Raw genomic sequence first — 26,347 nt, forward strand, 5'->3', positions numbered from 1 at the left:
AGTGTTAGCCAAAGTCACCTTCGGCCGCTGCTAGATCTTCATGAGAATCAATGCCAGTCTTACGGCAGTCCAAAGTATTAGAACTCACTGCCAAATCTTCCTACCTTTGGTGACTGCAAGAGCAAGTCTGCGTGTTCCTCCTTACAATTTTAAACTGTATGCTTGCCACCAGTTATTATGGGGACAATGCAGAAATCCGAGAGCTACTTCAGAGTAGAGCTCTCACCCGGTTAAAAGAAATCTTAGTCATTTAATCATGGGCGTTTCAGGCAATCAAATTGATTAATAAATAATCCATTCAATCTGAACATATCTGCATTTAAGGAAGAAAACCTTAACTTTCAACTAGAAGTGAAAATGATCTCGCAAGGAAGCGTGGCATGAAGTCGGAGCCCCATCAAAGAAAAGGACAGAAGTATCTAGCCTCTGCTCAATTATTTCCCCCATTCTCTGGCTTCATCTATTCTAACCTGTCTAACCAAACCTGAAAGTCTCCTTAGTGCCTCGTTCACTTGCGAGAGCAAAGAGGAGCCACCCATTTTGCTGATGATCCTGCTCTGAAAAAAGCCCCCGAGTTGTGTTTCCCTGTGTTCCCTCTCTTACGGCAAACAGCAGACACCAAGTTTTATTTTAATCTCTTCACTTCTGTTCCAGACTCAGTTAAACGTCTGGCCAGCTGGGGGAAACCAGCTGCTTATTTGGTATAGAAACATTTCAATCACACACAAAAATGTCATTTATTCCTTCATTCCTTACATGTCGGTAGCTGGATGTGAAGGCTCCCAGATAAGCCACAATGCCTGATGAGATGAGGATATCGCCTGTCAAATTTATGTACTGCTTTCCCAGTTCCAAAGCTGTCTGGCTCCAGCGGGTTTTCTCACCTCCAAGGCCACCAAGTAATTTTTCTGCTCGGTCCAGCTTTTTGCTGCACAGGTCAACCTTAAAATCAAAATATAAACTTTAGGCAAAATACTTTGCATCTATTGTTACCGCAGATTTTGCTTTTAATGCTTCTGAGAGCAAGTACAGATGCATCGATTTTGCCTGGCTATATTATTATTTCTCAATAAAATAAATGGCCTTTGGATTTGAAGTTGCAATGCCTTAAGGGGGAAAGGGGGGGGGGAGAAAACGTGTGTGACAGATTGTCATGGCTGAATTCCGCAAGGTCTATGGCATTTCCATTCTTCTTTCCTTCAAATAAATTATTGCCTTCTGCCTGAAATGTGAAATTGATAATGGATTTATATACGAAACAGAAAACAGGGGCGTCTGAAAAAGCAATGCATAGCTCACGAAAGCATTGTGCTGACTTACGAAGGTCACTTCCATATGAACGTAGGCCATGAGCTAAACGCAGACTGAATTTTCTATCGGCTTCTCAAATATGTCTGCTGATATTGGAGATTTTGGAAACGGAGCACAGGGCTGTAAATTCACACAGGAACCAACATTGTCTGCCAGCTGTGAACCTACGCTGCAAACATTCTTGTCTAATGAGAAAGGGAGGAAGAAAAGGAATCTGGGAGAGATCTGTACCTAGGGACTCCTCCTTCTCCCTTGCTTATTCTTTTAAACTTCCCAGATCTAGTTTGGAAAAACTCAGGCAAAACTGTGTGTCCAACACACAATTCAAAGTGTTGGTGCTGACCTTTAAAGCCCTAAATGGCCTCAGCTCAGTATACCTGAAGGAGCGTCTCCACCCCCATTGTTCAGCCCGGACACTGAGATTCAGCACTGAGGGCCTTCTGGCGGTTCCCTTACTGCGAGAAGTGAGATTACAGGGAACCAGGCAGAGGGCCTTCTCGGTAGTGCCGCCCTCCCTGTGAAACACCCTCCCACCGGATGTCAAGGAAATAAACAACTATCTGATTTTTAGAAGACATCTGAAGGCAGCACTGTTTAGGGAAGTTTTTAAATGTTTGATGTTTTATCTTGGCTTTTAAAAATTCTGTTGGGAGCCACCCAGAGTGGATGGGTGGGGTATGTATGTATGTATGTATGTATGTATACATAATAATTCCGCATTGCAGGGGGTTCCAACCAAACAATTGTTTGATTCTGTGTTCCACACCGAAAACCTGCAACTTTCTGCTTTGCTTTGTGTTCCTGGGTGACAAGAGCCTTACTAGATAGAACAGACCAAGGGTCAATCTAATCCGGACCATAAATTCAAAGCACTATGATACTACTGCAACAATAATGGCTTCGCCTAAAATAGCCTATGGGCCGTAGTTCGTTAAGGGTGCTGAGAGTTGTCATCTCACAGAGCTGGAGGTCCGTGGGAGGGCTGACTGTCAGCCAGCACTATAGGAGGGAGGATGGAAAGGGATGGGGAACGAAGACCAACAACAAGAGAAAAGAGGCAGGAACAGGAGAGCAAAGTGTGGAAAGGTGGAAGCCAGTGTGACTGTGGGAGAGGAGGAAGAAAATGTTGGTAAGGGAGAAAAGGAACCAGAAATTGGAGGAGAGAGAGAGGAAGAGGAAGAGGAAGAGGGAGAGGAGGAGGAGGAGGAAGAGGAAGAAGAAGAAGAAGAAGAAGAAGAAGAAGAAGAAGAAGAAGAAGAAGAAGAAGAAGAAGAAGAAGAAGAAGAAGAAGAAGAAGAAGAAGAAAGAGGGCAAAAGGGGGGGATCAGAAAGGGAGCATGTCTAATGCTGACAAGCTCTATGGATCCCTTCTCCTCAGGGATTCAGGGGGATCAGATAGACCTGTGTAGAAGAGGAGCTATCCATTGCACACAGACCCTCACTGACAAAAGACCGAGCTCACATATGGCTTGGAACTGACATCACTGTTACCTAGCATGGCAGCAAATCGGGAGATCTAGGAAGCTCATTAAAGCCCATGGCCTAAATATGTCTTCTCTTTAGCATTAACTAAAAGGCAATACTCGCCAGCCAGCAGGCACGGCATAAGATGGTTTCAGAAACTTCAGCTAATGCAGAATTCAGTGGCCAGGTTGCTCACCGGAGCAAGACGGTTTGAGCATATTACACCGATCCTGGTCTGACTGCACTGGCTACCAATTAGTTTCAGGGTCGAATCCAAAGTGCTGGTTTTGACCTATAAAACGCCTCTTTCCATAGGAACCTACCCGGACCCTGAGATCATCTTCTGAGACCCTCCTTCATGTGCCTCCTCCTTAAGAGGTCTGGAGGGTGGCAACATGAGAATGGGCCTTCTCTGCAGTGGCTCCCCGTCTGTGGAATGCTCTCCCCAGGGAAGTTCGCCTGGCGCCTTCATTATACACCTTTAGGCACCAGGCAAAAACATTCCTTTTTATCCAGGCCTTTGGTTGATCTGGTTTACATCCAACACCCTTTTAGAATGTGGCTTTTTGTGGGGGCGAGGTATTGGGTTACTGCTTTTGGTTTGATTTTATATGTTGTGGTCTTGTTGTGGACCGCTCTGAGACCTCCAGATATAAGGCGGTGTGTAAGTTGAATAAATAAATAATCCCAGCACAGAGTCTTCCATAAAGTGTCTCTTGATGCAACTGACTCTGGAGGCTGCCAGGAAGAAGATGGCAAAAGGAAAACCGTCTTTTGCCAGAGCTTCTCAGGATCAAAGTCTCTGAATTTTTTAATGGCGCATCTGATTGCCAATAGCCTGACAGCCCTGATGAAGGGCAGGACAGAGACACCCTAAATAAATAACACAAACCTATGAGCCGACTCCTTGTGACGTACCTGGTTCTCTAGGTCTGCTTTCTCCTGCTTCTTTTGTTCCAGTGTCTTTTGAAGTTTCGCGAGCTTGTCCTGAACTTCCTTCAGGGCTGCTTGTTTCTTTCTCAAACCATCCATAGCGATCTTCAGTTCCCCTTCAGCAGCGCTCAGCTTTATCTTCTTAGGGGCAACAACTTTGGCCACTCTGATGAAATGGTAACATGTCACAGAGACCGTTTTTACACATTCACATGCAAACAAAACACAATTTATGCCCCACTTCTGCATCAATACTCCCTCCCCCCCCCCCCACACACACAGAGTCACACGCAAAGTAATTATTGAGGTATTAGTTTTTGTACTTCCTTCTCCCTAAAACACATGTTTTTGTATGCATTTAAACTTTAAAATACTATTTAATGCATTTTATATCACAAAATATGGAAAAGTGCAAAAACAGAAAGGTAACTGTGTTGTAATCTACATATTATCCTCTGAAGCGTGTATCAGCTCAGCTTACTAAAAGATGCTTGTTGATTTCAAACTTTAAAAGACCATTTACAGTAATATCACAAAATATGGAGAAGTGCAAAAACAGAAACGTAACTGTGTTGTAATCTACGCATTAGCCTGGGAAGCGTTTATCAGGTCATCTTACTAAAAGATGCTGATCGAACAACTAATTTCTGAGACTGTCTGTTCCACTGTCCAACAGGTGCGGTTCTCAGGGCGGTTCACAACATAAAACCACAATATAAAAACTCAAAATACAGAATAAAAATAGAAAACATGAACAACCCAATAACCACCCCTGCTCCCCAACACATTTTAAAAGGGCATTGGGTGTCAATCAGCCAATTAGTAATGTTGTTTAGTAACGTCAAAAGTATATTGTTGCTGTTTGCTCGGAAGTAAGGCTGCCCTATCTCTCTCTTGTTAGGTGTTTGCACATAAAGAACGCTGATAGCCAGCTGGCGTCCCTGGTGCCAGGAGTGGAGATCACATCTACTGGGCAAAAGCGGATGGATCCTCAGACTATATTTTTGTCTTCAAATAAGGTTGGTGGAGAAGGCCCAGTCACACAGGATTCCTGATTTGGGGGGAGCTTGTGAGCACTGCTGAATGCAGCAAAGTCAGGAGGGGAGGGGAGGGGTGTTGCATGCAGTCCTCCCTAAATATGATGATGATGATGATGATGATGATGATGATTATTAACTAATAATAATAATAATAATAATACAGTCATACCTTGGAAGTTGAACGGAATCGGTTCCAGAAGTCCGTTCGACTTCCAAAATGTCCAGAAACCAAAGCGTGGCTTCCGATTGGCTTCAGGAAGCCAATCGGAAGCCATGGAAGCCCCATTGGACATTTGGCTTACAAAAATAGTTTGCAAACCGGAACACTCACTTCCAGGTTTGCGGCGTTCGGGAGCCAAAACGTTCGAGAACTAAGCTGTTAGAAAACCAAGGTACGACTGTAATAATAATAATAATAATAATAGGGTGGCAGTTTGCTCTTGAAAAGTTCTATGCCTTGGTGAAGAAGGAGCAAGAAAAAGAAATAACTAGCAAGACAAAATCCTTCATTCATATCTAAACAGGCCATCCAAAGCTTTCTTACAATTATGACTTTAATATAGGCCCTGAAGTTCTTCCAAACTGCCTTTAACTGATATTTTAAAGCTGCTTATCTTAACATTTTATGCCGTGCTTTAATATCCTCCCAACGCCACCACAAACACATTGCTTTAACTGCTGCTGTTGTAATATTTGTATATTTGTATATGTTTTATAGATAGTGGTTTTATGGGTTTGCAACACATTGTTGGGTTTTATGTTATTAAATATGCTGTGAGGAAGGCGCCTTGGGAAGGGTAATCTCGGAAAGGCGACCTCTCAAAGCTGAAATGAATGACTGTTCTTAAACAAGGACTTACTTATCGTAGGAATCCATGGCAATGACCCATTTGCATAGGCCTTCTGCGGCCGTGGAAGCATTCCGAATCTTCTCCGGCACAAACTCAGGATTGGTGATATACTGTTTTCTAATGATGCTCATGTACGCTGGAGGGATGTTGTCCTTGTCGTACTCATGAAGTGACTGCAAAAACCTCATGTCCCCCAGGAGTTTCTTAGCAGGACCCCAGAAATCTTCTATCTTTTTCCCTGTACCTGTGGGATCTGGGATTTTATCGGCCTTGATGCCTTTCAAGATGCAAATTGTTTCCATGACAAGCTTCACGCCAGCAGGAGGACTCTTCATAGACTTCACAACAGTGATATCCTTAAAATAAATAATAGTTCTTCCATCTCTATAGTTCAAGCATTCTACTAGATTTCATCTCAATATATCCACATCAATGTGTTAGCATCAGAAATCTTGCAGCGAATGCACAATCAATTTCACATCTCACATTTCCCCCCCCCAGCTTTTATTCTCATTCCTTCCTTACCTTACCACCATCTACATGTTGCACAAATGTTCAATTTAGGGAAACTTTTTCTAATATACACCAAAAACCTATCTGAGCCATTTTGTCTCAGGCACAATGGCCATTACAAAACAAGGGAATATCTGCAAGTAGTACCTACAGTCACAAATTGTTCCCCGTGGCTTCTTCTGACAGCATCTGGTATCGTTCTATTTGCATTTCCCAAATGTGCCATTGTCACAGTTAGTCTGACAAATCAACAACATACCTTTCCTTCCTTTAAATATCTTTTTTTCCAAAGCTGATACTGCAGCCATAGTAGCCAACTCCTAGGGGCCGAGATCCCTGTGGGTCAATTATGTGGGGCAGGGCTTACCTCCCCCCTCCAATATTTTATTCAAGTTGGCACCCCTGACTGCATCTTATTATTTTCAAAATACATTACAGTATTGCTTTCTAGAACTCCTAGCTATATGAAAACAAATCTTAAAACGCCCTTGTATATATGTTGCATATATTCAGAACGTTGTACCGTATATTCCGGCGTATAAGACGACTTTGGAACCCAGGAAAAGCTTTTCAAAAGTTGGGGGTCGTCTTATACATCGGGTATAAGATCTGCGGTTGCCACAAAAACGGCCGCGGCCTCATCCCCACCGTATGCAGCGACCGTGTAAGTGGCTGCCGCTTTCTTTCCATGCAGGAAGAGGGGATGTGCGGGGCTTTCCTCCCTCCTCCCTGTATGGAAAGAAAGCGGCAGCCGCTTACTCTCTCTCTCCCCCCCCCACTCGCCTCAGTGCCTGGAAGAGATACAGAAAATTTTTATTTGGTGTGCGTTGGAAGTTTGGCATATACTCGTTACGGCGAGTATATATATCCCAAACTCTATATTTTGACTGGAAAAGTAGGGGGTCGTCTTATATGCCGGCATATACGGTATATATTCAGAATACACAACCAAGAAGTCAGAGTCTCTCTCTCTCTCTGGGTTGCCACATGTGGTCTTTTTCCAGGGCACATCCTCTTTTCCATGGGTATGTAAAATGAGCGTTGTCATAGTGATTCATTGTTAAAAGTAGAAGTTGGCGGCATTTAAGGAGATAACAGAAATCACTGGGTTAAAGCTGACCAAAAGTCCAGAGGTGGCATTATCATCAATTTACGGTGGGGTGGAAGGTTTGCAGGCTAGGAAGCACTTGCTCACAAATTTATTGACAGCTGCACAAATTATTATAGCTAGGAAGTGGAAGAGGCAAGCAGAATATCAAATGGAAGAATGGTATAAAGAGGTGTGGGATATAGCTATTAATGACAAATTAACCTGAGCTATTAAGGTAAGACGGGGAATACGCAGGAGAAATGATTTAGAGAAGATATGAGGGGGTGTTTGTAGAATTTGTACTGTTAAAACGGAAAGGGGTCAAACCATCACAAGATGTGTTGAAATTTTGGGAGGTTGGATAGTTACAATGGAATGGTCTCGGGATGGGGTGCACATTTTTATTCTTATTTATGATTATTACTCCATAAAAATAAATTTAAAAAAGAATGTATAAAATGTAAATGTACAAAATACAAATAAAAGAGTGATTTTTTAAAAAAGTAGAAATTGGCAAATGTGCCCCCCTTTTTGCTCTTCAAAATATGGCAACCCTACATCTCTCTCTCTCTGTACACACACACACAGAGAGAGAGAGAGAGAGAGAGTTTACCTCGGTTTATGAACTTAATCCATTCCAGAAGTCCGTTCTTAAACCGAAACCGTTCTTAAACTGAGGCGCGCTTTCCCTAATGAGGCCTCCCGCCGCTGGTGCCCTTCCACTGTTCAGCTTCCATTCGTAGACCAAGGTAAAGTTTGCTAACCGGAACACTACTTCCGGTTTTGCGGAGTTCGTAAACCGAATTGTTAGTAAACAGGACTGTTCTTAAACCAAGGTATCACTGTGTTTGTACACACACACACACACACACACACACACACACAGACACACACACGGGTTACCAGACGTCCCCAGTTCCCGGGGACAGTCCCCAGATTCACCAATCTGTCTCTGGAGAAAAACTGTCCCCGGAATGTCCCCGGATTCTAATTAATGTTCCCTGATTTATGCCCAGAGAGTGGCGGCTGTTAAAGCGTCCGCATCGGCAGCCTTGACAATGTTTGTGTGCGCAAGGCAAGCCCCAGGCAGCGAGAAGCACATGCCCAAACTCCGCTTGCTCCCTGCCCCCTCCGGTGCGGACGGCTGGGCTGCGTTAGTTGAGCGGTAACATTTCCCCCTGCTCCCACCCTCCTCTTCCTCCTCCTGCTGCTGCTTCTGCTTCTTTATTGCTGTTTCAGCGGGAACCGATGCCAGGGACGGCCTTGCCACGAGGGCTGAGGGGAGACACAGAGGGCACTGGCATCCCCTCCTAATTTTGCTTTCCCTTCTCTCTCTCCCCCTCCCCACCCTTAACCAAGGAACCTGGCTCTGGTTGCCATGGAAACTACATATGTTTACAAAAGGATGCTCCCTACTAATAATCCAGATGCTACTGTCTTTTAACCCCTTGGCTGCTGCAAAAAGTGTCCCCAGATTCATTGAAAAAAATCTGGTAACCAATACACACACACACACACACACACACACACACACACACACACACCCTTACATATCCTGAAGCCCATACCTGAGCAGTCAAAGTGTCAAGAGCAGCCAGGGCGCTTTCCAGGATTGGCAAGGCTTCGGCTAAATCAGCATCACACTCATCTTTGATCGCTTTGGCAGCCATGGCTTGCTCGTTAGCCACGATCTCGTCGGCTTTCACTATTTTCTCCGTTTTGGCAACTTCCAGGGACTCCTTCTCAATCACGAGCATCATCTCGTCCACCTGCTTGCTGGCCACCCTGAGCTGGGGCTGCAGAGCTTCCAGCTCCACCTGCATCGTGGCCACCTGGGCTGCCGCCGAGTCTAGTTTCTGCAAGCCAACCTCGTATCTTTTCTTCATTTTCATCACCTGCCTGGAAGCAATTCGGGAGACGGTCACACGGGCTACACACATTGCAAGTGTCATCAAGTTAATCCGAAAGCAGCCCCTTTTGCTGAATGCACTTCTCATTCCATTTCCCCTTACAGTAATCAACTACAGTGGTACCTCTGTTTGTGAACTTAATTCATCCCGGAGGTCCGTTCTTAACCTGAAACCGTTCTTAACCTGAGGTGCGCTTTCGCTAATGGGGGCCTCCCGCCGCTGCTGCTGCTGCACAACTTCCGCTCACATCCCGGGGCAAAGTTCGCAACCCAGAACACCTACTTCCCAGTTAGCGGAGTTCGTAACCCGAAGCGTTCGTAAGAAGGACGGTACGTAAGCCAAGGTTCCATTGTATCAATCTTCTTGAGTTTTTAAAGCCTGGCTCAGTTTCACAACCCTATGCCCTTGTTAACTCAAATATATATTTATTTCACATCTTTTAAGATTACATTCCAAGGTAGTCAGCAACCTAAGGTAAAGGTAAAGGGACCCCTGACCATTAGGTCCAGTCGTGACCGACTCTGGGGTTGCGCGCTCATCTCGCATTATTGGCCGAGGGAGCCGGCATATAGCCTCCAGGTCATGTGGCCAGCATGACAAAGCTGCTTCTGGCAAACCAGAGCAGCACATGGAAACGCCGTTTACCTTCCCGCTGTAGCGGTTCCTATTTATCTACTTGCATTTTTACGTGCTTTCAAACTGCTAGGTTGGCAGGAGCTGGGACCAAGCAACGGGAGCTCACCCCGTCACAGGGATTCGAACCGCCGACCTTCTGATCAGCAAGCCCTAGGCTCAGTGGTTTAACCACAGCGCCACCTGGGTCCCATAGCCAGCAACCTACTTTTAGATAAATATTGCTTTACCCTTTTTTTAAACTCACTTTCGCCTGACAAGGCCACAAATCCTGGCCCAATTTGAGGTGCTGGTGTTTACCTATAAAACCATTCCTAACCTAGGATTAAAGTAATTCAGAGACAGACTCTCCCTGTTTTAACCTTTGTGTTGCCTACATTTTGGAAGCTTGGGCCCTGGGCTCTGTGTATTGTCACTTTTTCAAGTCCTAGAGAACCTCCCTGGTAGTCAGGAAATGTAACCCTTTCAAATGCAGATGGGGCGCAACATGACATCTCAGCTGCTCATTTTGGCAGGCTTTGTAAGCTGCTTTGAGCACTGGGAAAGCCAGTGCAAGCTAAATAAATGAATGGGTGGATAAGCGCGCAAATAAATACAAACATCTTACAACAAACTCAATTATATAAAAAAAATTAAAAGGAAAAAAAGTTTCCAACAGCTCAGAAAAGCAGACACTATCTTGCAAAGAGACAAAAGTTACCAGCTACAATATTTTCATTCGCCTGCTATCAATACAGGACTATGCTCGTCATTTGGGAAGCTTCAACACCTTAAGACAGACATAGGCAAACTCGGCCCTCCAGATGTTTTGAGACTACAATTCCCGTCATCCCTGACCACTGGTCCTGTTAGGTAGGGATGATGGGAATTGTAGTCCAAAACATCTGGATGTCTGCATCTGTTATATGGGGCTGGAAGTGCAGGCAGGGGCTGGGAACAGGGAATGCAAGGCTATTTCTCATATCAAATTTTTATATTAATAATACTTACGCCCTATTCTTTTCCAACAGAGATTTGAATGTGGAAATCAACTCCAGGTATGAAGTAGGTGTTACATAGTTGTGTCTCTGTAGTTCGTTAAAGAATGATTCGGACAAATTAATGGTAGTAGTATGAAATTTTTGACACATATCGATGCAGCCAATTCGGGTTTCCTCTGACATTTCAATATCTTCTAGGGAGCGAGTGGCAACAGCTTGCAATGCATCCGAAGGCCACGACTAAATTTAAGGAAGAGGAGCAAAGAATTTACTTTTATCATGGAAACAAGATATTGCATAAATAATGCTTCCGCTGCAGTGTTTTGTTAGCCCAAAAATGGATCTCTGTTTAATTTTCATATGCTGGTATTATTCTATACTATTCTAATGATTGTTGAACGTTACATTATTTGATTGCTTATTTTAAAGCTATGTTTTATTATCACATTTTTGCATTGCATTAGATTGTTATAAGGTTGTTTTGTATTGCATTCTGTTTCTTCAGCTTGTAAACCGCCTTGAGTATTGTAAGATAGAAAGGCGGTATACAAATTAAAAGTGATGATGATGAATAAAGCTGTGGGTGTATTGGCCACAAGCAAGGAAACCTACAGGCTTAAGGGGTTAAGAATCACACGGTACTATGGAAATAAGAAGGCACCATCTTCCATTTGTCACATGCAGCACTGTTTCAATTCTGCTGCAGTTCATCTTCCACTAAAAACTATTCTCAGTGGAAGGGTTACATTAAGCAACATATTTGAATGTTGAATGTGTAAATGTATGTCTAGAGAAATTGGATAAAACAGAAACCATTAGATTTGCTGCTGGGTAAATGTTTAATGGTTGTTGTATTTGTTTCAAAACAATTAAAAATGGTTTGTTTGTTTTTAATTGCACTATTCTTCCCACTGTCTGTTATAGCTAAATTCCATGGCCTACAAAATCCACATTATTAATTCCACAATGTACAAAATGTTTGTTAATTGCATTGTCAATACACTCTTCCACCAAATTCATTTTGTTTTTTGTTTTTTGTTTTGTTTTTCGACAAATTAATAATAATAAATAAATAAACATTAAAAAAAGTTCACCCCACACCCTGAGACCATTCTATTGTAACTATCCAACCTCCCAAAATTTCAATACCTCTTGCGATGGTTTGACCCCTTTCCATTTTAACAGTACAAATTCTACAAATACAAATTCATTTCAGTGTAGAGAGAATGCAATGTAAATGGGTGGCCTATGTGTGTGTTGAGGACAGTTATGTATTGTTTGCAGGCCGAAAGCAACGACAACAGTGAATTCTGATCATAGTTGTTGGAATGATGCCCATTCCATATATGGGGGCGAATAAGCAAACATCCAGATTTCCGTTCCCATTTCTGTTTTCATAGGAAATCTCCAACATTCCTACGTTCAGAATGCATCCAGGGGACTACAGGTTTGCATGTCCCTCCATCTAAAAGTCACTGTGCATAGAAAACTATCACATCAAGCAGAATTCGAGGCTCTAACGTTTTCAAGTTAAATAGAGATGCTGCTTCTCATTATGTACTGTATATGCGTGCATATTCCAAAAGGCCCCACCTGAAACCAATCAATAGTGCAGCAGTTAACAAGCGCCGGAAACTTTCTAAGACGATTACGGAATGCATCTCCTATGGGACTCATGGCCAAGACAACATGTAGCTGATCTCGGCAGCGGTCAATGAACATGTTGAAAAGGGCAATGGGGCTCCCGTCCGTCTGCTTCGTTCTGTCACGCTGGCGGTCTATCTGACGCATCTTTTCACAAATTTCCTGCTTCTCGTCTACCGCAAAGAGGTTTGGTACCTCTCCAGCATTCAGCAAGTTGTTGATATCTTCCAAGAACGACTCCCTTTTTATCTGGGTATCAGTGAACAGGAAAACCCCTTGCATCTCTCCTTCGGTAGATCTCCTTAGGATGACTTTGAGGTCCTCATGCCATTCATTGCTCCCATAACTCTTTGATATTTCAACCTGGAAAGGCGTGTAGTCTGACATATATGCAGCCAAACGGGTCAGGGACTGCCGTCCACTTCCTCCGACACCAACCAGAAGCGCGTGGCTACGAGGCTGCTTTAGAATACGGGAAATTCTGCAAACATGTTCTATGGCGAATCGGAATAAGACCAACTGCATGGGTTTCTTGCTCATTTGGTTGTATTCGTCCAAATGGCCCTCTACAACCACCCTCAAATGGTCCACATCCAAGACTTCTCTGTAGTTTGTATCATCTCTTTTAGGATCATGGAAATCGCAGAACATCAGGCTTCGCAAATCATCCTCATTCACCATACCATCAGCATCAAAGTCCAATCTCTCAAAAAGATCGTCAAACTCTTCTTCAAACTGACTTCTTATTACTGTTTGGATGCATCCGATGAGCCAGGCTCGATCCGCTTTATCTACTAAGCGATCGTAATACACTCGAAGGACCTGCACAACAAATGGCAATACGATTGTTCTAATGGTGGCAATTCCAGTCACAAACATGAAAATGGAATGGGAATTCCCTCAGGTAGTATATGTATATAGAATTAATATTGTAAAGGAGTATAGGCAGAACTTAACACTAGGGCTTAAGCGAATACTATGTTTCATATGGTGAAAAAATATATTTATTTTTCTATCAACAAAACGTTTACTGGTTGGCAGGACAGGGACAATAATTAACATCTACACATTAAAAGTTCCCCACAAGGGAAATGCAAGTTCGGTTAACTTCAAACCAGTAAATAAACTCTTCATTTATACTTTATACACTTGTGGGTTTTTTTAGCAAAAGCCAGAAATTAATCTTTGTACTGCACCCAAAGGCGGAATAGAGCAATACTGGAATATGGATACACAAGTTTTGTCAAATACCAAAAAAAAAAAAAAAGGTTTATCTACTGATAAAGGGCTCAGGTGGGTAACTATTTAATGTCACCCACTTGAAAATACAATTAGATGCCTCCACCTCTCTGTTGACTTGCTTGAAAGCTAATCCAAACAAAGAAATATTCCGAAAGCAGCTCAGGCTCAACTCCATTATGCCTTTTGTGTATCTTGTGGTGAGCAATAATGCATGGATTTAACAAAATTTCTAATACTAAGTAACCAAAAGAACAGCCATGTTCTAAATCAGGCTTCCTCAACCTCGGCCCTCCAGATGTTTTGAGACTACAATTCCCAACATCCCTGACCACTGGTCCTGCTAGCTAGGGATCATGGGAATTGTAGGCCAAAAACATCTGGAGGGCCAAAGTTGAGGAATCCTGTTCTAAATCAAATAATTTAACTGCCTCACAAGAAAATACCTTTTCATCATATCAAGACAAAAGCCTTCAGTTATTGACTAATGACAACAAAAAGTTTACCTCATGAACCCAAAGGCGTTTTATTGTCCCTGTAGATTCTGTCGTTTCGGGTCTCGACAGGCAAACACCTTGGATGACCCGAGAAAAATCACGCAAGTTGAACAAATAGTGTGATTTGGTTGGAGTCGGGAGCAGATTCTCCATAGCCTCTTTATATACTGTCATGGTGCCGTTTACAATCTGTGCCGTCAGCTCAACACATTCCGGAGGGAAGCTATAACTGTTGGTTTGAATGTAAAATGCAAGAAATAAAATGACTTGTACAATGCTACCGAGCAAAACATAAACTTTAATGCACTTTCCTGCACTTGCTAAACTCCTTGGGCTGCCAATCAAGGATGGCTACCATATAATAGCCGTAAATATACATTGAAAGATATAAGCGGTAGTGAAGCTGTTTGCCAGTGGGAACCCCCAGGAGCCATTAAGGAATTATTAAGAAGGGAGAGGAAGTCCAGCTCCTGCCACTAATTGTCAGGAGATAATGGTGGAGGGACACGGGTGGAGCTGTGGTCTAAACCACAGAGCCTAGGGCTTGCCGATCGGAAGGTCGGCAGTTCGAATCCCTGCAACGGGGAGAGCTCCCATTGCTCGGTCCCTGCTCCTGCCAACCTAGCAGTTTGAAAGTATGTCAAAGTGCTAGTAGATAAATAGGTACCACTTTGGCGGGAAGGTAAACAGCATTTCCGTGCGCTGCTCTGGTTTCGCCAGAAGCGGCTTAGTCATGTTGGCCACATGATCCGGAAAAACTGTCTGCAGAGCAGACAAACGTTGACTCCCTTGGCCAGTAAAGCGATATGAGAGCCATAACCCCAGAGTCGTCAGGGATCCCTTTACCTTTACCTTTTAATGGTGGAGGCAAGGGAGCATTTTTTTTTTTGCTTTTGAGTGAAGTCAAATAATAAATTAAATAAATGCGTAAACATTGAACATATTTTAAAATGTGTATGAGAATTCAAAATGCTTTCATTGTTCTATGGGCTTTACTTTACTAAAGGAACACTTACTAAATGAGCAAAAGGCAAAAGTGTTTGATATATTTGAAAAATAAGGTCATACAAAGATGTTCTTAGCAGACCATCAATATCCATACAGTGGAACCTCGGTTTATGAACACCTCGGTTTACAAATTTTCTGTTTACAAACGCCGCTGACCCATCTGGAACGGATTAATTCACTTTCCATTACTTTCAGTGGGAAAGTTCGCTTCAGTTTAAGAACGCTTCAGTTTATGAACAGACTTCCGGAACCAATTACACCCATGCTTCAGTTTATGAACATTTCAGTTTAAGTACTCCGCGGACCCGTCTGGAACGGATTAATCCACTTTCCATTACTTTCAATGGGAAAGTTCGCTTCAGTTTATGAACGCTTCAGTTTATGAACAGACTTCCGGAACCAATTGTGTTCATAAACCGAGGTACTACTGTATTTACATTGTATGCTTAGTAATCCACAATATTTCAATTTCACTTACCATATATTGAGGTGCCAATCAACTATTCTGGAGAAAATTGTATACATTGATGCATCATCAAACTCATTGATGGTAACTGTATTAAAATGTCGCAAATACCGAGGAGTAATTGGGTTTCGACCTCCACCTGCAAATAGAAAACACAATCATAAGAATAAAAAAGGAACTACAATGAACTCCAAATTCAACAATGGAAACGCTTTTAGTAGCCAATTTGGATCAGCTTCTGCTAACCATTGAAGTAAGTGAAAAGCAGGTTTTCATCAAGGACAAACTCTATGACCCAGATGCATATTCTCTATAGTGGCAAAGTCCATTTTATTTGCAAGTAGGGAGATCGTCGAGGGACGCGGGTGGCGCTGTGGGTTAAACCACAGAGCCTAGGGCTTGCCGATCAGAAGGACAGCAGTTCTAACCCCCGCGACAGGGTGAGCTCCTGTTGCTTGGTCCCAGCTCCTGCCAACCTGTCAGTTTGAAAGCATGTCAAAGTGCAAGTAGATAAATAGGTACAACTCCGGCGATAAAGTAAACAGCGTTTCCGTGCACTGCTCTGGTTTCGCCAGAAGCAGCTTAGTCATGCTGGCTGCATGAGCCAGAAAAACTGTCTGCGGACAAACGCCGGCTCCCTCGGCCAGTAAAGCGAGATGAGCACCGCAACCTCAGAGTCATCCGCAACTGGACTTAACTGTCAGGGGTCCCTTTACCTTTAGGGAGAGCGTCAGAAACCTTCAGTAGACTGGGTGACAATGCTAAAGGCGCAGAAGCCCTCTCCCAAGACCCGCTGCAAGAATAAACAAGCACTACAGATGTCTTCTACCATTTACAATGGCACAGCTGGCAGATAAAGTCATGTAATACATCAGATTGGTTGTAAGTAGCAGATGAGATGGAGCGAGATCCAAAATAATAATTCTGGATTTGCGTCAGTCAAATGGAAACAAGGGTGTGGGGTTTGTTTGTAACAGAAAAAGTTACTCATTTAGACAACCTTAAAATATCAATGACTTCCCTTCTTTTCTTTCCATGGTTCGTTTTGCATAGCATAAATCCCTGCATATTTTATATAAACTGAATCATTCAGTATTCCATTATTACTTCCATCAAAACTTATTTACACTGTTGAGTTTATCTTAATGCTGCCATTTTCAAGTGTACACAATTCCCCCCCCCCAATATATTCAATAAACATTTTCCAATCTTCTTTTAATGAATGTTCTTCTTATTCTCTTATTCTATGTTAGGTCCGCAAGCTACGCATATTCCATTAGTTTAAGTTGCCGTTCTTCTTTAATTGGGACCTCGCTCGCTTTCCATTTTGGGGCTAACAGAACACGGGCTGCAGTAGCAGCATACATAAATAACCTTTTTTGACACCTGGGAATTTCCATCTGAATGGAAGTGGGGACCGTTCTTGATCTGATGGCAGCAAATCCATGGGTTTAGATTTAATCAAACCCTGTGGTCCAGAACTGCTTCAAGGCAAACCCAGGTGACATTCAATATTTGTCAGAAGGAATGGAGGAGCTTGCCCAGTTCTTTCATTTGGAATGTGTCAAGGGCCTTTTGTCAATGCTACTATAGAAAAGGAAGTCACCCCCTCATTTGTCTGCAAACACACTTGATCAGTGAAGACACTAGCACCCTCTGCGTTCAGAACTGCATTCCTACATAATAAATTGAAAAGGATGTTGTTATGTACTGAGCTGAATCCTAGAATAATAGGATCCAAAATCAGCAACCTGATTGGTCCGCAGGAGCCACCCAATCCAACTCCAGGTGGAAGTGAATCAGCAACCTGATTGGCCTGCAGGAGCAGCCAATCAGGCTGCTGGCAGAAGTCAATCCACAACCTGATTGGCCTGCAGGAGCAGCCAATCAGGCTGCTGGCAGAAGTCAATCCACAACCTGATTGGCCCACAGGTGTAGCCCTGAAGCAGCCAATCACGCAAGGTCCATTGTGTAAATAGCGTATATAAGCAGATGATTTTGGGGAAAGTGCCATTCTTCTCTTCTTCCCCTTTGACGACTATGAGCTGAATAAAGAGCATGAAATTCACTCTCGACTCCGAGTATATTTCAGATGTTCAAAATAACTTTTATATTAAAAAAAAACCCGGAAGCTTTTCTTTTGGGAATTATAGGGACATTACTACCTAAATTGTATACAAATTCATTTATGTATGCTACTACAGCAGCAAGAATGTTACTCGCCCAAAAATGGAAAGAAGAAGAAGTCCCAGTAAAGGATGAATGGGTACAAAAACTTATGGAATATGCAGAAATGGCAAAACGTACCATAAGAATAAGAAATCAAGTTAACAAACTTTTTGCAAAAGAATGGAAATGGTTTATTGAATATTTGCAGATAAACTGTAAACAGATAAAAACATTAGAAGGATTATTGTAATAACCCGCAGTTTTATAAGAGTACCGTATATATTTACAGTAGATAATTAAATGAGGAAGTTAAATGAATTTGGATACGCAGAAGATATTAAAAAATAAATTTAAGGAACCGCAGAAAGAGGGGAAAGGAAGTCAAAGTTCAAATTTTCAAATGTTAAATTGATTGCCAATCTAATGAAATGTATAAATTTGAAAAGTACAAATAAAAAAACTATTTTAAAAAAGAAATGTGTTTCAAAAGCACCAAAAGAAAAGCGAGAAAAGCTTTCAAAATGAATTCAAAAGGTCATACCTGGTGGCCCCATTGCACACATGATCTGAATATCCACCAGTTTAATCACAGAGCAGTCCTTCAGGTCATACCAGTTCCAGTGATCTAACCACTGACGAAGTAACTCTACAGGAGGCTGAGCCCCATAAACTTCTCTTGCTGGCATATTGACATCATCCACAAATACAACCTGTAAATAAAAACTTTTTTTCAACACTTGTTCTGTACATTGCACACAGAGAGTGAAGTTATTATTATTATTATTATTATTATTATTATTAATGTGCTTCTAAGATACAGATGGGCTAATCTGTCAATTTCAGATTCTCATATTTACAATTTTGCATTCAGTTCTCCATCGTTCCACACCAGCCTGCAACTTTAAAAAAAGTGCTCATGAAAATTCAAAAGCATTCTAATGCAAATTTCTATATACCTGTACACATTTTGCCTAATATGCACATTTTTGCAATGCAATTCCCCTAATGTAATACATTTTGTTTATTTTCACTAACATGTGCATTTTATGCACATTCTAACCCATTTGGGCACACATTGCTTGGCTGGAGAACTGCAGTGCAAAACTCAAAGAAGTGTGACTTTTGAATCATGGCTGTGTTTCAGGGCACATATTGTTTTGGGAAGTGTGAATTAGGAACATTTGTCCTTAAATGCAAACTGGAATTTCTCCCCATCCCTATTCACAGCATATCCTGGGTGAGGTTTCTTACCCCTAAGTAAGTAATCCCAACCAACCCCCTCCTCTCTTTCTCATCTCTAAGAAAAGAGGGCAGAGGCTTCAGATCAAATAGATTTCTACCTGCCAGTTCTGTCTGTATGATCAAGAAAGAGCTGAATTTCAAGTCTGATCCCCACCCCTTTCCTCCAACTTTGAAAAACGATATCTTGGGTTGTGCCATTTTCATTCTCATTGTACAGTGGTACCTCGACTTACGAACGACTCGACAAACGAATTTTTCGACTTACGAATGGGGGTAATGGCCGCGCGCTTACAAATGTCTCGACATCTGGGGGGAAACCGCAGCAGTTTTAGATAGGGATTTTTCGACTTACTAATTTTTAGATAGGGTTTTTCCATTTCCAATGCATTCCTATGGGAAATTGCGTTTCCAATGGCGTTTTTCGACTTAAGAAGGTACCTTCGGAACGGATTAAATTCGTAAGTCGAGGCACCACTGTACTTTGTTAAGCAACATTACTGTCAAGGCAGATGTCTGGGAGCTGTTCTCAACTTGCAAGACATACTCATGGGGTGGGGGGGTACGAGTTTGAGTTCCCTGCACTGTTGTTTCTTTGCATGCTAATGGAGGTAAGTTTACTAAGTTTAAACTGCTAATTGACACTGCTTAGGGATGTTTTTAGTGTTTGATGTTTTGTCGTGTTTTTAATATTCTATTGGAAGCCACCCAGAGTGGTTGGGGAAACCCAGCCAGATGGGCAGGAAATAAATAAATTGTTGTTGTTGTTGTTGTTGTTGTTGTTGTTGTTGTTTCAAGGTCCTTGGCCAGCAGATGCTGCCAGTCGACCCCACTTTTGTTTCATGGGTCTTTCCCCAGTTAATTGGGCATAATAGGATTGCAGCTTTAAACTCTAAACCAGGCATCCCCAAACTTCGGCCCTCCAGATGTTTCGGCCTACAATTCCCATGATCCCTAGCTAACAGGACCAGTGGTCGGTGAAGATGGGAATTGTAGGCCAAAACATCTGGAGGGCCGAAGTTTGGGGGTGCCTGCCCTATATACAACCATGGGGGGGGCAGATTAAATTGACCGGTGGGCCGGATTAGGCCCCCAAAACGGACTTTGGACATGCCTGCTGCATACAAACACTTCTGCCCTCCCTGACTGATACATTATGTACTCAGTTTTGTACTTAAACCTGTAGCTAGGTGCAAAAAAATATGACATGAGAGTTGTGACAAGTCTGTAGTCTTGTTTTGCTTTTTTTAAAAAGTTACCATCCTCTTTCCAAGAGGGGGGCCAAAGACGCCTTTTCTCCTTTTATCCAGCTTTGACATAATGATGTTCTGAGTCTGAGCTGCTGTAGTCTGCGCTGAGAAGTTTATGAGCAATGGTTTGTAGATATCCTTATGTAAGCGGTTTAAGAGAAAATCCTATAAAAATAGTTGAAACGGAGGGAGGGAGAGAGAATGGGTCACATGAGCATATGCATCTGACAGCTTATATAGCCTACTAGCAAAAAGGCACAACGCCCCCCGCCTTGTATTTATTGCCAGTCGTCTAAATGCAGAAAGCTTTTCCACATCAAGCTCGTGAGCCATTCTGCTTATAAAATGATGAGGCAATAATGAATCCACGGCCGTTAACATTCACAGCGCCTTAATGAGGTTCCTGCAGAAATAAACCAGGGTGATTCAAAATTTTAGGACCCATGGTTTTAAAGAATACGAGGTGATACATCACTGATGCTCCCCATACCAAAATGAATGGGGAAGTTAAACTACCAACTGCCTGAGCAAACCAAGGCCCATTCTATCCCCAGCAAACTTCTCAAGATAAAAAAGGTAAAGGGACCCCTGACCATTAGGTCCAGTCGTGACCGACTCTGGGGTTGCGGTGCTCATCTCGCATTATTGGCCGAGGGAGCCAGCGTACAGCTTCCAGGTCATGTGGACAAAGCCGCTTCTGACGAACCAAAGCAGCACACGGAAATGCTGTTTACCTTCCCACTGTAGCGGTTCCTATTTATCTACTTGCACTTTGATGTGCTTTCAAACTGTTAGGTTGGCAGGAGCTGGGACCGAACAACGGGAGCTCACCCCGTCACAAGGATTCGAACCACCGACCTTCTGATCAGCAAGCCCTAGGCTCTGTGGTTTAACCCACAGCGCCATAACACAGCATTTTGCCTGTACCATAAATTCCACTTTTTAAAATGTTGTTATGCCATTTCAAGAGCACCGGAGAAGATTTTCTGTTTCTCAAAAAAGAAGTACAATCCTAGGTGTACAAACCAAACCATCACTGAAGGAAGTCTTTGAGACCTCAGGGGTAGAGTGGCAAGTTATGCATCGCCAGAAAAGAGAATGTCTCATGGCAGAAGACAAGGATAAACTACATTATCTACATAAACTTTAAGTGATGCTGGTACATCATGAACACATCTGCTATGATACGGTTCTTCTGGTCTTAAAACTAAACTTTATAAAGATCCACATTTGCAGAGAGATCCACAAGCACTTGGCTCACCATGCTATATCATATAGTAGGGACGCAGGTGGTGCTATGATCTAAACCACTGAGCTTCTTGGGCTTGCCGATTGGGAGGTCGGCAGTTCGAATCCCCGCAACAGGGTGAGCTCCCGTTGCTTTGTCCCAGCTCCTGCCAACCTAGCAGTCTGAAAGCATGTCAGCACAAGTAGATAAATAGGCACCACTGTGACGGGGAGGTAAATGGTGTTTCCGTGCGCTCTGGCACTCGTCACGGTGTCCAGTTGCACCAGAAGCGGTTTAGTCATGTTGGCCACATGACCCAGAAAACTGTCTGTGGACAAATGCCGGCTCCCTTGGCCTGAAAGTGGATATGGGTGCCGCACTCCATAGTCGAATTTGACTGGACTTAACCATCCAAGGCTCCTTTACCTTATACGATGTAACATCCACCAGGAGGATAAAACCTCACACCAGGATGATAAAATGCTCACACACAGTGATTCTCAATGTTGCTGCTGGATCCAGCCTTGGCTTTATACCTGCCAGTGCATGTACACACATTTCTTAGAGAAAAGGAGGGTGGCTAAGTCATGCTTCAAGCCCTTTGGCCAAGCTTGGACTGTTTCTAACTTCCCGGTGCAGCTGGTGTCTTAACACTGAACAGAATCCAGACATAAGAGGTGGGCTTCTCACAACCTGGCTTAAGCATTTAGTACACTTTCACCCATTTTTCTAAATTACACACACAGAGAGAGAGAGAGAGAGAGAGAGAGAGAGAGAGAGAGAGAGAGAGAGAGAGAGAGAGAGAGACACAGAGAGAGAGAGAGAGAGAGAGAGAGAGAGAGAGAGAGAGATACCATTCTCCAGCTAAACACATCAGCATTGCTTTGGTGCCTTCTCTTAACTTTGGGTCCCACGTTACTAATAGTTTATCAGTGCAATAAATCAAAGTCGCATTAAAGAGTAATTAAATAAAAGCCAATTACAGCCCTTTATTGCAAAAATAATTTTCCAGTTTAGTTACTCCGTGTTAACCAGAATAAATTTCTAAGTATCAGAATCAGCAAAATGACTGTAGGAGGCCACTTGCTACTTTTCGCCGAAGAGCAAATCTAATTATGCATAACATTAATGCAAGAATTAATTGCATTAATAAAAATTCATTTACAGGGAAGGCAGGCACACAAAGAGAAATAACTTACAGGGAGACAAACACTGAGGCTTTTTTATAGGCTTTTTGACTGAGATTATATCAATTGTTTTTCTAAATTGAACAAACAGGAGTTCATAATTTTGGTCACTTATGTGGGTAATGGAGTGGAACTCAAAGTGGCTTCATAGAATGCCAAAACAACCATTTAACAGATGTGCTAATATTTATATTTCTCAAGATAACTCTTTTGACATTCGGCCAAAGGAATTTTGATCCAAAGTAAGAAGCAAACTGAACATGCATTTTGATAGCTCCAAGTTAAACCTAAGGTTATTCCCACTCTTCACAACAACCCAAGTCTCCTTTCCCTTGCAGCTTCTTATCACCATCATTCCTTGTCCACCAGACTCCTCCTTAAGGCACATCTTTTCACCCCATTTTTTCCTTCATTTATTTCTTCATCTTTCCTCCCTAATCTGTCTTGCCTCTGATTAGACTGCAAGTCTTTGGGCCATTTTATTCTTCATAGGGACACAGGTATCAGGGAGGTGGCTCAACCGAGCACAGGGGAAGAGTCAGACTCAGAAATTGAGACAAGTGAGAGAGAGGCCGACTCTGCAGACGAAAGCTGGCTGACAGAGCCAGGAAGGGGGAGCTTGACTCCCCTTCACAAATAAATCACAGACACGGGTGGCTCTAAAGAAGGGGGAGAGTCAGGAGGCAGTCAGAGGGTTGCTAGACAACCAGCAGAGAGGCAGCGGACGGAGAGCAAGTCTAGTGGAAGTGGGGAGGGGGAAGTCTAACCCTCTCAACCCCTGTTCTCAGAGACTGGACAAGGTCAGAGTGCAACAGAAGGGCAAGAGGGGAAGGACAGGAATCTGGCATTCTTCCTGCTGTGAGAGGAGTAGAGATTCAGACTGACCAACTCCTTCAATGAGAGCAGGCTAGAAGCCGCACTCTGGATGTGTTTTGTAAATAAAAGTATCATAAAACTGCCGGAGAGTCATTAATTCTTATTGAGGCTTGCTTGTCTGCCTGAGATCATTACCACAGGAAGCTGCTGTGCACAGAGTCAGACTATTGAGGCATCTTTCTCAGTATTGTTTACATTGACCAGTTCTCCATGGATTTCAGGCACCGTTCTCTCCCAGTCCTACTTGGAGATGCCAGGGAATGCCCCTGGGATCTGCTGTGGGCAAAGCAGATCCTCTATTATCCTCATTTTTGTGCACCCATAATTTTTGAGCTCCAAGTAAAGGAATAAACATCAAAGCTGAGGAATGGAAGTTAGGGTGCCTGCTCAAAACGTCTTGTGCATTGTCTCCTTACTCTGCTAAGATTAGAGGGAGTGAGAGAAAACCACGCCCAATCTTGAGAACGAGGATAAAGTTTGAGGGTAAGAAGCACAGGGTCCAGTTTTCCAAGAGCAGGCCATTTCATTAATTCCCAAACAGTGGGGATTCTCCTTGCAGAGACAAAAAGTGCAACGTACATTTCAAGGCATACTTACTATGATATATACGCTCTTGCCAGTTCCTGTTGGCCCGACAAATATGAACGGCTTTTGATGTGTTGTCAGCATTTCCATTAATGAAAAGTATCGGATGGTGTCCAGAGTGGGGACAATTATTTCGTTGAACAGCATGTCTTTCGGTATAGGTGGAGCCGTCTCGAGTGCCTCCACCCAAGGCTCCCACCTTCCTGCGCCCTGTTTCAAAACATAACACAATCAGAAAGAACAGGGGGAAGATCTCATGGACACATTTCACCCTGCGCTAGTGAGATCGTGCCACATCCCTTGCTGTATCAGGAACTGCTTTGTGCTCCAATGTTATATTTTGTTTTGTTTTTATTTATGTAATGCACATTTGGAAAATCAATAAAGTTTATTTTATAAACATAAAAAAATCTTTAAAAATAAAAAAGGAACTGCTTTGTGCTCAACTGTGTGCTTCTGCATCTCTGAATCAATAACTCAGGACCACACATAGTCAGGGCTGATCACCCATCAGCGACGTGGGGAGCCACACCTGAATTTCCTTGAGTGGCTGGAGTGGGAAGAGAAAGATTCAGGCCCTCTTCCCTCCCAAACAGGTAGCTAGATTCAGTGGAAGTATCTACATCTCGAGATCAATTTATCACGGAAAGCTAAACCAGGCCCATCATTAAAGGTCCATACAGTGTTCTGAATATAAATATGAAACTGGGCATTTACTCTGCTTTTTGTCATATTGGGGTGGACTGAAAAATGGAGGCCATCATTAACTACTTTCTGAAAGGAGTGTTCTGTAATTCAATCAAGAATACTGATCTAATGTAGAGGTGATACTGGAAATGAATTTACCAATTAAACTCCAGGAAAAACCTCTATTGAAAACAAACACACTCACATCTTTGACAAAGCGGTACTCATAAATTGTTCCATCTTCTGGGTAGGGGACAGTCAGTATTTTTGCGCGCATGTGCTCAAGACCACTCAGCAATTTATATTTCTCTCTCGTTGCGTCGCTCATTGGCCCTTCAAGCAATTCACGAACTATCTTGTCAAATTTCAGCCGGTCGCTCTCCTTACAGCTGGCTCCGACAGACCAGGTAAGAGAAAACACAAAAATGCTCTAGTGCAAAAGGAAAAGGAGAAGGTGTATTAATTAATTAACCATTAAACCCTATGCATGTTTACTCAGACGTAAGGCCCACTGTGTCCAATGGGGCCTACTCCATGGCTCCAATGGGGCTTATTACTATATGCAAGGGGGCAAAGAATCACAGCCTAAAATGATAATCCTTATACTAAAGTGCAGGATTGAAAATGGCCTCACCCAGTATACCTGAAGGAGCATCACCACCCCCATCGTTCAGACACTGAGATCCTCCTCCAAAGGTCTTCTATTGATTCCCTCACTGCGGGAAGTGAAGTTACAGGGAACCAGGCAGAGGGCCTTCTCAGTAGTGGCGCCTTCCCTGTGGAACTCCCTTCCCTTCAGATGTCAAGGAGATAAAGAACTACATAACTTTTAGAAGACATCTGAAGGCAGCCCTGGATCTGGAAGTTTTTAGAAGTTTGATATTTTATTATGTTTTATACATGCTGGGGAAATCCAGCCAGATGGGTGGGGTATAAAAATTGAAGATGTTGTTGTTGTTGTTGTTATAAAACTGATACTACACTACACTTTGTGGATTACTCTGTCTGGAGGAATTAAAGCTCACAGCAATAAGAGCATCTCTACACACTATGATTGATGCAGGAAGCAAGCGTGAAAGGTGAGAAATCAAGAACATGTGACCTGGATTGGGCCAGAGTTCCCAGACACATTCAGTATCATGGAGGAGGCAAAGGGTAAAATAATAATAATAATAATAATAATAATAATAATAATAATAATAATAATTTTATTTATTTATATTATTATTATTATTATTATTATTATTATTATTATTATTATTATTATTATTATTATTATACCCTGCCCACCCAGCCACTCTGGCCGGCTTCCAACAAAATATTAAAAATACAATAAAACATCAGACATTAAAAACTTCTCTAAACAGGGCTGCCTTCAGATGTCTTCTAAAAGTCAGATAGTTGTTTATTTCCTAGGAGGAAAAGCCCAATGGTGTATGACTCCCGCCGATGGACACAGGTAGGTAAATGTATGACAGATGCAACTTCATGCATGTATGACATCCATAGTTTATAAGTTGGCTAAGGAAAAGATCGCTGCCTCCTGC

At 42.7% G+C, this 26,347-nt stretch overlaps 1 protein-coding gene across 2 annotated transcripts in view; it reads right to left on the reverse strand.

The window, feature by feature from the left end:
- The window catches only part of DNAH7 (dynein axonemal heavy chain 7), a 129,826-nt gene that overhangs the window by 40,188 nt on the left and 63,291 nt on the right, over positions 1–26,347 (reverse strand). For both annotated transcript variants that reach the window (XM_060281450.1, XM_060281453.1), the window contains 12 exons: positions 25,006–25,230; positions 24,126–24,323; positions 20,247–20,402; positions 18,290–18,458; positions 15,592–15,718; positions 14,115–14,334; positions 12,319–13,191; positions 10,736–10,965; positions 8,771–9,101; positions 5,609–5,955; positions 3,694–3,874; positions 757–942 (listed from right to left, as the gene is read on the reverse strand). In XM_060281450.1, the coding sequence (XP_060137433.1) occupies positions 757–942; positions 3,694–3,874; positions 5,609–5,955; positions 8,771–9,101; positions 10,736–10,965; positions 12,319–13,191; positions 14,115–14,334; positions 15,592–15,718; positions 18,290–18,458; positions 20,247–20,402; positions 24,126–24,323; positions 25,006–25,230 (3,243 nt within the window). The remainder of the gene's footprint in view (positions 1–756; positions 943–3,693; positions 3,875–5,608; positions 5,956–8,770; positions 9,102–10,735; positions 10,966–12,318; positions 13,192–14,114; positions 14,335–15,591; positions 15,719–18,289; positions 18,459–20,246; positions 20,403–24,125; positions 24,324–25,005; positions 25,231–26,347) is intronic.

The sequence above is a fragment of the Zootoca vivipara genome, chromosome 1 (genome assembly GCF_963506605.1).
Source record: "Zootoca vivipara chromosome 1, rZooViv1.1, whole genome shotgun sequence".
NCBI classification, from domain to species: Eukaryota; Metazoa; Chordata; class Lepidosauria; order Squamata; family Lacertidae; genus Zootoca; species Zootoca vivipara.